Here is a 10694-nt window from a genome sequence, read left to right as displayed (position 1 = left end):
CACGGTGACGTCCTATTACAGGACCGCGCTGGAGGTCACTGATCTCTTTACAACGACCCGTTCTACCATTGATGTCTGTAAAGTGACCGCAGGACGAGTGCCGGATGTTTTACACCGGGGGGGAATGGACTGAAGGAAATACCGGAAATCAGTGATTAAAAGGGGGGGGGCACATACTTTTCTCCATATAGTGTATGCACATTTACATCTCTTGTACTCCAGTCACATCCAGAGCTGCATTCACAATTTTTTCTTTGAGCACTCGCTTCCGTATTAAGGATGTAGTTACAGTCTAGCTTGATGTAGAGATGGGGACATATCCCACAATGCAATGCGGCAGTGATTGGTTATATATACGATACCTTATAATATGGGGCAGTGTTGCGCCTCGTCAAGTGTCTTACCGGTCACGCGTGTCCTCAGGATGGTCGTCATGTGTGGCGGGGGCTGTATCGTCCGCTGTGTATCTGCTCAGCTCACCCTGGTCACATGGACGGTGGAGATTTCCCGTCAGTCTTGGTTCTTGCCGTCCTCTGCTGTAATGAGGCCGGGGTCCCTCTTTACCTCGTCCATTTGTAACATATTTTAGAAATTCACTGTAATGTGAGCGGTTGTTTAAATAAATTTCGTTTAGGACTAAAATCCTGTGACTAATTCTTTAATATCTATTTATAGCGGTCGGAGCTTTGTTTTCCTGACACAGAGCTCCAAATCCCCTACAAAGACACATGTGATAATTTTGTCTGCCAGTAGCCACCACTAGGGGGAGCTTAAGAGTTTACCGCATACTGTCTATACATTATACTCACTAACACCGTATACAGTTGGCTCCCCCTAGTGGTGGCTGCAGGCAGACAGGATTTTATCATTTATCTCTACGTCTATGCAGGAGATTTGGAGCTCTGTATCGGAAAAACGGATCTACAACCTCTATAAAGATTTATGAGGAAATTATTCAGCACAAATTTTGACGGTGATTCCCTTTATAAAAGAACTTCCATTTGGCGTTTTGTTGCAGGGCGCTCCTATATATCCTGTAACTTATGTCGCACCTGGACGTGACTGTAGACGAGGGGTCACCCACATACGAGGAATGAGATATAACAGCAGCACAGGCACAGACGTTACTCTCTCCTTTTTTTGAGGAGTAGGTTCCATATCTTTATTGTGTATATAACTGAACATATTTAGGGTGTGTATACTTTTGCAACCATTTTCATTGCTTCCATACATCTAAAATAAAAGGTGAATCGACTTTGCAAATAGTCTTGATGAAAAAAAAAAAAATCTCCTACCGTTTTGTGTCTACAGCTTCCATGCAGACCTATGTGTATCCATGGTTACAGACTACAAACAAACCTTGTGTGCAATCTGATCCTGCACTCATGTCTTACTCCAATTTATCTGCCTCTTCTAGCCAACTACACAAAGGGTTTGTTTGTAGTCTGTTACCGTGGAGACGCATAGATCTGCACAAGCACTGTCGAAAAAAAACGGGAGAAGATTTTCTTGCTTGCATCACTTTTTATATCGGATGCTGAGGAGCAATAAAACAAAAAGTTGCAACAGTGGACATTCCCTTAAAAAAATGGTTTCACCATAAGGGTCTGTTCACACGGCTTATTTTCAGGCTGGTTTTGAAGAAGAAAAGCCTCGTTTAAGGCTCTGTTCACACACAGAATGCCGTATTTCCCATTGAAATCGATGGGAAACGGTTTGCTGACTTATTTCAAGTGTATTTTGGGGAGTAAGGCCGGGTTCACACAGAGTTTTTTGCAGGCGGAAAATCTGCCTCAAAATTCCGTTTAGAATCTCCCATTGATGTCAATGGGAGGTCAGAGACGTAAACGCCCGAAAATAGGGCATGTCGTTTTTTTTTTCCGCGAGATGTTTTTTCCGTTGAAATCAGTGGGAGGCAGTTTCGGCCATTTTTTGACGCGTTTTCCGACGCGGTTTCCATGTCAAAAAACTCTGTGTGAATTGGCCCTAAAACGAGGCTTTTCTGCTCCAAAATCAGCCTGAAAATAATCGGTGTGAACAGACGGCAACATAAGGAGCGGATAATGCGACTATTACATACACGTATATTGGGAATATTTCAGTACCGGATGTATCGAGTTTCTCTCCAAAAAAAAACCATAATAAATAAAAAGATTTTGGAAAAAAAACAAAAAAAGCCTAAAGCATTTTTTTTTTAATCACTCAAATTCAGATGACGGAATATTTTTGGTCGTCTGTTCCGTACGTTTCTCCCTGATAAGAAATGATGGTCGGATTTTCTACATAAATGATATCAAAATAAAATAAAAAATTCCAATCAATGTATTTAAAAAAAGAAAAAAAAAAGAAAAAATTGCCCAAAAATTTCATTCCAATCGGTTAATACTTTGGCGATTTATGCGCAGTCCTAACAACGGGTGTGAAGAAGTTACGCGATTGGCTATTTTGGGTTTAATAATTCTCCTGAGCGCAGTGTATGACGGCAATATAAACCTCTAGGCTGTCATAGGAGGGCCCCCCCGTACCCTTGTGTGCCATATGGAGGCAAAAAGACTGGCGAGAATATCTCCACACGGCACCGTACGCAGCGCCATATGGCGACACATGGGGCGCCGGAGATACTTATTGGGCCTACTTACTGGGAGTATGAATTTTTAAGGGGGTGAGAATTTTTGACCTGACCACGTCCGGCACCGAAGACGTTGGTGAAAATACCGTAGACCAGAAACCTGGAATCCCTGACGTCCTTACGTCGCGGTATAAAACCTGGTAATGATCGGCCTTATTGGGTGCGGCCCCCGCCCTCCCGGGTGTGGCCCCCGCCCTCCCAGACAAAAGACATCAGGTAAATACACACACAAAGAGACATGACTGTTTACTTCACAGAAACACATTAGGGGGAGGGGATTTTTCTGATATGTTTTTTTTGTTCTTTTTTTCCAGCAGCACAATAATAAAAAAAACACAAAAAAAAACAACAAACGAATACAAAGAAAGACGACACGCTTTTTTTTGTAAACCGAGAATTCAGCTTTTTTTTTCTCCTGTTTTTCACGGTTTCTGCTGTCATTTTTTTTCACATTTTTGTAACATGCAAGCAGTTTTTTTTTCAGAATTTTTTTTCATTTTTCGATATTTTTCAACCTTAAAACAACTTTTTTTTTTGCAATTCACATTTTTTTTTTTTTTCAACTGAGACGTTTTTAAACATCAAAAAATTTTTCATACGGGAGGGAGGAAGTAAAAGGGAGGAGGAGGAGAAGAAGCGGGAGGATTCACACCCTTGTCTTCTAGTTTCGGGTGCACTGCAGGCCTCGCTGGTGGGAAAGCAGCCGGAAGGTGTCACATGCCATACATCGTCTTCACCAGGGGGGGCGCTTGGTATTTCTTGCCCCCGAGACTGTGGAGAGTTTGGTTCGCGTCTCTCTTGGTCACGCTTCGCTCGTAGAAGGTCAGCCATCTTTTCGAGGACTTTTTTTTATGGCCATTTTTGGAGTCGAAACCTCCTCGGAACGATCTTACAGTCAAGACTTTTTACCTCATTTTCCAAAAAATTCTTAATGTTTCGAGCTTTGGTTTTTCACGTCTGGGAATAACGTCTTGCGCGCTTTTCTTGGATAATACTGCATAAAGTCTATGTGACACCGGAGACACGTCGGTCAGTTTGGCGGCGGCCTCCTTCATACCACAGTCATGGGTAAATATCAGGCCCAGAATCCACCACAAGCTCTCACCAGGACACAATGACCCCCTCCCATCCCCCCAGGCTCTGCCGATCCCTCCTCAATACTCAATTCCAATCATCCTCGCGACCCCGGAGACGCTCATTAAAATGAAACAAACATGCAAATTTCAAGGCCGCTAACGGAGAAAAACATTTACAGCAAATCCAAAGACGAAAAAGCCAATTAGACACCCAGAGATCCAAGGGCACAACACACACAACGGGACCAGAGACGTTCATACAATATGGCCGCGGAGGGCGGCCATTTTGAAACTTGCTTCCTACTGGACACTCTTATGGAACATGCGTCTGCGTTCGTAGTAAATTCACATTCATCACTCTGTTCTCCAATAAATCTAGACTAAAGAAAGAAGGAGCGCGGCCGGCGCCGAGCACCTAAAAGAAGACGCTGGTAAAAAACAACAAAAAATGATAATAAATAAAAAATAAAAAAAATTAAGAAAAAAATATAAGGCTTTGTAAGGAGAGGAGCAAGTTCGGTTGTGATCTGCATATTAAAAAAATAAAATCCACGCACAAGAGGACGCTAAGTACCGCCGCTAGATCTAGAGGTCCCCTTTAACATAAAAACGAAAAAATTTCGTTGCCACGGTTGACATGAAAACTCCGACTGAATTGCTCGTACGACTATCATTAAATTGAATATATATATTTTTATTTTTTTTTAATTTAAATCTCTATATATTTCTTCGATATTAAAGCTGAAGGCAGGACGGACCACGTGTCCCTGCGGTGCGCTAAAAAAAGAACCCGAAAACAATGAAATCTGCATAGATACAGTAGAGTCACCCTCCTCGTCTGACGGGGCAGCCATTTTAATTTGTGGCCTAAGCTCCTCACGGTGGAGGACGGCCGGCTACGCTCTAGCGGATATAGAGAAAAGAAAAATATCTGAGACGTCGCCCTCTGGAGGCAACGAGCTGATGTTGATCGGCAAAAAAGATTTGTCAAAATGAGTTCAAAATGGCCGCCCCGGTTGAGTTCTTGTCCGGAGCTGTTGTTTCCAGCCGGCACGCCAGAGGCTGCCTGTCCCTTTCTCCTCTCCCTTAGTGAAAATGTTGTTGTTTTCTTTTACGTCAGGACAAAAGAGACTCGTAAAATCCACAGAGACGGGTTTAATTCATGCAAAGGCGACGGCGGGAACGGAGGAGGAGGAGCGCTGAGGGGCCGCGTGTGCTGCCGATCTCTGCATTACAGTTTGTACCACTTTTGGCAGGGAATGAGGATGATGGACGACTCGGTCGCGCGCGTTTTCTGTTTCGCCCGTTCTTGCTTGGTGTAATACCCTTAGCCCCCACTAGATGTCTCTGTGCTACTCCCAACACCTATAAATACTGGCGGTGATGGACGCGCACCTACGCCGTGTCTGTGCGCACATCATCTCTTGTGCTGCACGCGTCACGTCATTTGCAAGGAGGTCCATAAAATAATAAAATAAAAAATCTGCACGACGCTCAAGCCCTGACCCACGGTCCGCGGCCCAGACAGAACAGCCGTGCGGTCAGAGTACTTTATTGCTGTATGACGAGATGAATATCTTTCAAACGCGCTCGCGCTGCCTGTTCCGTGGTCGCTGCCAACAGGGCCGGCCGTAAGACGCACTAGTGGAGGGTCACGGGGGAGGGGTGATGTAGCTGAACACGGGACAAACTTTGGTTTATAGATTAATAGGAATAAAACGACCTTAAAAGAAACGACAAATGATCATATTGTGCGGAGATCGAAGACGATCATTTCTTGCATATTCGGTGTGCGATCACTCGGGATTTAGTCGTCAATTCACAGACTTGAACCTTCCCATAGAGAACAGCATGTGGCGTCACAGTCCGTCTGTATATTCGGACGCATTTCGTTGTATCTGACGCTGCCTGCGCTCTTTGTAGGGTGCGTCCGCTATTCTGAAAGTCGCCAGGAAGTGAGAGGTGCGACAGAAAATCCTTCCCCCCCACCCAGAATCCATAACCGATGGTTCCATATACTGATTTATACCGGAGGGAACCTCATCCGTACCTCAGGGGGCGAAGAGGTTATTATATAGGGGGACGGAGGATATATGAGTATATAAGGGGGGGAGGAGCAGACAAAGCCATTCTAATATATAACGCTGCTGCTGTGTCGGACGTTACATGGAGATCCCAGGGAAGAATAATCTATGATGTCATAAGGTGATCGAGGAAGATCCGGGGATTACCAGCACGGACTATCTAACAGTTCAGATACTAATGAAGGGTGTGATGAAGGGCGAGCAGCAGATCTGCGCGTCTTAGTGAGGAGAGAAGATGCGGCAAGGCCTCCCCTGCCTATTGCTACAGCTGCAGAATACATAAGTGCACACAGTAGTGTCACGTCAGCATGCTATTCACCTAGTATCCAGGCTTTCCTCCGCCGGCTACCCAAGATGGACGCACAACTCACCCGCCCCCTTCCCTTTAACGCCGCCGCCCAACCCCCACACTCACTTCACCACCTGATCGATAAGACGGAAGAGATTTGAGCGCACACACAAGACGGACAAACACACTCAGCCACCAGTCAAGAGAAAAGGACAATTCAAAGCGCCAGGTCGGACCCTCTGTCCACCCCACACGTTCAGAGGTTCCCGTGGGACACGTCCAGCAACGTCAAATACAAGTAAAGTTTTTTTTTTTTTTTGAAACCTCGACAGACGGAATAACAAAGAATAAAAATGACAAAAAAAGAAAAGAAAAAAAACGGGAAACAGACACAGAGGAAGAAAAAGAATATTTGGGAATTTTTGGCCCTTTTTTCGCCCCCAGCTCCTGTGGGTGACAGGTGAAGATTTGGCTTTAGGTTGACGTCAGTTAACACTGCTGAGGGGCAGAGTGACTCCATAACATGCGCCCCTGTAAGACGGAATTAGCTGATGGTAACCTAACTCCGGAGCGAAACCCACAGAGGCGAAAATGGGCGGCCGCACTCACAGCTTCCTGATCTGTGCGGAAATTCCAATACTTGTCATGTACATAATGTTGTATCTCTTTTTTTTTTGTTTCTTTTTTAGATTCACTATTTTCGTCATCTTTCCTTTTACTCTGCATTGTGCATTTGTTTTTATTTCAGAATCCCAAAGTCCCCCCGATAGAGGAGGCGAGAACGACACCCAGCACCACACAACAGATTATAATCATAATCTTCTTCTACATACCCAACGCCACCGGACGCAGAGGACGGAGAACGTGGAGGACAGCGGTCAGGATAGAGGAGGCCAAGGAAAAGGGACGAGAAAGAGCGGAGGGGGAAGGGTGGAGAAGAGAGGTGGAGGATGGAAGAGGGTAAAGAAGAGGAGGAGGTGTGGGAAAGGGATCGGGTGAGGAAGGGTGGAGAAGAGAGGTGGAGGATGGAAGAGGGTAAAGAAGAGGAGGTGTGGGAAAGGGATCGGGTGAGGAAGGGTGGAGAAGAGAGGTGGAGGATGGAAGAGGGTAAAGAAGAGGAGGAGGTGTGGGAAAGGGATCGGGTGAAGAAGGGTGGAGAAGAGAGGTGGACGATGGAAGAGGGTAACGAAGAGGAGGAGGTGTGGGAAAGGGATCAGGTGAGGAAGGGTGGAGAAGAGAGGTGGAGGATGGAAGAGGGTATCGAAGAGGAGGAGGTGTGGGAAAGGGATCGGGTGAAGAAGGGTTGAGAAGAGAGGTGGAGGATGGAAGAGGGTAAAGAAGAGGAGGAGGTGTGGGAAAGGGATCAGGTGAGGAAGGGTGGAGAAGAGAGGTGGAGGATGGAAGAGGGTAACAAAGAGGAGGGGGTGTGGGAAAGGGATCGGGTGAGGAAGGGTGGAGAAGAGAGGTGGAGGATGGAAGAGGGTAACGAAGAGGAGGAGGTGAGGGAAAGGGATCGGGTGAAGAAGGGTTGAGAAGAGAGGTGGAGGATGGAAGAGGGTAACGAAGAGGAGGAGGTGTGGGAAAGGGATCGGGTGAGGAAGGGTGGAGAAGAGAGGTGGAGGATGGAAGAGGGTAATGAAGAGGAGGAGGTGTGGGAAAGGGATCGGGTGAAGAAGGGTTGAGAAGAGAGGTGGAGGATGGAAGAGGGTAACGAAGAGGAGGAGGTGTGGGAAAGGGATCGGGTGAAGAAGGGTGGAGAAGAGAGGTGGAGGATGGAAGAGGGTAACGAAGAGGAGGAGGTGTGGGAAAGGGATCGGGTGAAGAAGGGTGGAGAAGAGAGGTGGAGGATGGAAGAGGGTAACGAAGAGGAGGAGGTGAGGGAAAGGGATCGGGTGAAGAAGGGTTGAGAAGAGAGGTGGAGGATGGAAGAGGGTAACGAAGAGGAGGTGTGGGAAAGGGATCGGGTGAAGAAGGGTGGAGAAGAGAGGTGGAGGATGGAAGAGGGTAACGAAGAGGAGGAGGTGTGGGAAAGGGATCAGGTGAGGAAGGGTGGAGAAGAGAGGTGGAGGATGGAAGAGGGTAACGAAGAGGAGGTGTGGGAAAGGGATCGGGTGAAGAAGGGTGGAGAAGAGAGGTGGAGGATGGAAGAGGGTAACGAAGAGGAGGAGGTGTGGGAAAGGGATCGGGTGAAGAAGGGTGGAGAAGAGAGGTGGAGGATGGAAGAGGGTAACGAAGAGGAGGAGGTGTGGGAAAGGGATCGGGTGAAGAAGGGTGGAGAAGAGAGGTGGAGGATGGAAGAGGGTAACGAAGAGGAGGAGGTGTGGGAAAGGGATCGGGTGAAGGTATAGGTGGAGAGGAATCGGTGGGTAAAGGGGGCAAAAAAGAGAGGGGTAGGATAAGGGACAGTTACAAGAAGGTAGAAAAGAAAAAAGGAGAGTAGGAAAGAGAAGTGGGAAAAGGAGAGATGCGGGACATAAAGGAATAGGAGGGTAAAGGGACAAGTAGGGATCGATAGACGGAACGAAGGAAGAATGAGAAAGAGGCAAAAGAGAGTGATCCAAGGAAGGGTCAGGAGTGGAAAGACGAGCGAGGAGGGAAAAGGGAGACAGTCGGGTTAGATGAAGAGTTAGGTAAGGGAACGGTAAAGGGCGGGACGGAGGTGAAGAGGATAACGGGAAGGAAGAGACAGATAATGATGAAGGGAGAGAAGAGAGAGAAGAAACTGTCAGCGTGTTACATACAATGCAGACCTGTATATATCTATCTGTCCGCCCTCTGTATATTATACACATATATCAGTCCGTCTTGTGTCCTGCGGGTCAGGGTCTCACGTCCTATGTTCTGAGTCCCGGTCCAGCTACTCACCCTCCGTGCCTTGCTCTGATATTTCACAGCTTTCTTGGTATCAGACACCGCTCGCTCCACATAGTCCACCGAGTGCTCCACATTATACTCAATGCGATCTATCATCTCCCCCTAGGAATCGAGAGACAGGACCGGGTCACTTGGAGTCCACCATGATGTGATCGGGTGTGATCGTGTGCCGACCCTCCCCTCACCTGACTCTCCACCAGCATAGCCATGTCTACAAACATGTCATGGAGCTCCCGAATGCTGGTCTCCAACTTGATGATCTCATTGTGTCGCGTCTCGATCTCGTTCAGAGCTTGTTTGGTCATCTGAGAGTCCATCTTGATCTGTGGGAGGAAGAAGGTGTCGCTTGTCAGACGTGGAGATGGATTTTGTGTTCATTTTTGCAAATATTTATGGATGTTAATCAGTATAGGTGGTGACGGTCTATATAATGTTCTGCCGCTCACACTTCTCTTTCCACCATAATCTTCTATGAAGGAATCCATGAAAAAGAGGGGGACAGATATAGACAATCCCAGCTCAGATATAGACAATCCCAGCTCAGATATAGACAATCCCAGCTCAGATAGACAATCCCAGCTCAGATATAGACAATCCCAGCTCAGATATAGACAATCCCAGCTCAGATAGACAATCCCAGCTCAGATATAGACAATCCCAGCTCAGATATAGACAATCCCAGCTCAGATAGACAATCCCAGCTCAGATATAGACAATCCCAGCTCAGATATAGACAATCCCAGCTCAGATATGGACAATCCCAGCTCAGATATAGACAATCCCAGCCCAGATATAGACAATCTCAGCCCAGATATGGAAAATCCCAGCTCAGATATAGACAATCCCAGCTCAGATAGACAATCCCAGCTCAGATATAGATAATCCCAGCTCAGATATAGACAATCCCAGCTCAGATAGACAATCCCAGCTCAGATATAGACAATCCCAGCTCAGATATAGACAATCCCAGCTCACATATAGACAATCCCAGCTCAGATATAGACAATCCCAGCTCAGATATAGACAATCCCAGCTCAGATATAGACAATCCCACCCCAGATATAGACAATCTCAGCCCAGATATGGAAAATCCCAGCCCAGATATGGAAAATCCCAGCCCAGATATGGAAAATCCCAGCTCAGATATGGACAATCCCAGCTCAGATATAGACAATCCCAGCTCAGATAGACAATCCCAGCTCAGATATAGACAATCCCAGCTCAGATATAGACAATCCCAGCTCAGATAGACAATCCCAGCTCAGATATAGACAATCCCAGCTCAGATATGGACAATCCCAGCTCAGATAGACAATCCCAGCTCAGATATAGACAATCCCAGCTCAGATATGGACAATCCCAGCTCAGATATAGACAATCCCAGCCCAGATATAGACAATCTCAGCCCAGATATGGAAAATCCCAGCTCAGATATAGACAATCCCAGCTCAGATAGACAATCCCAGCTCAGATATAGACAATCCTAGGTCAGATATAGACAATCCCAGCTCAGATATAGACAATCCCAGCTCAGATAGACAATCCCAGCTCAGATATAGACAATCCCAGCTCAGATATAGACAATCCCAGCTCAGATATAGACAATCCCAGCTCAGATATAGACAATCCCAGCTCAGATATAGACAATCCCAGCTCAGATATAGACAATCCCAGCTCAGATATGGACAATCCCAGCTCAGATATAGACAATCCCAGCTCAGATAGACAATCCCAGCTCAGAT

General features: G+C 46.5%; 1 protein-coding gene across 1 annotated transcript in view; it reads right to left on the bottom strand.

Annotated features, from left to right (window-relative positions):
• Positions 1–2858: 2858 nt before the first annotated feature.
• Positions 2859–10694, bottom strand: part of STX1B (syntaxin 1B) — a 78285-nt gene continuing 70449 nt past the window's right edge. Inside the window, exons 8-10 of the mRNA XM_075830919.1 lie at positions 9138–9275; positions 8944–9054; positions 2859–6903 (exon numbers count right to left, since the gene is read on the bottom strand). Of these exons, the coding sequence (XP_075687034.1) occupies positions 6823–6903; positions 8944–9054; positions 9138–9275 (330 nt within the window). The 3' untranslated portion in view covers positions 2859–6822. The remainder of the gene's footprint in view (positions 6904–8943; positions 9055–9137; positions 9276–10694) is intronic.

Source organism: Rhinoderma darwinii, chromosome 6 (genome assembly GCF_050947455.1).
Source record: "Rhinoderma darwinii isolate aRhiDar2 chromosome 6, aRhiDar2.hap1, whole genome shotgun sequence".
NCBI classification, from domain to species: domain Eukaryota; kingdom Metazoa; phylum Chordata; class Amphibia; order Anura; family Rhinodermatidae; genus Rhinoderma; species Rhinoderma darwinii.
This window is presented reverse-complemented; position numbering and strand designations above follow the sequence as displayed.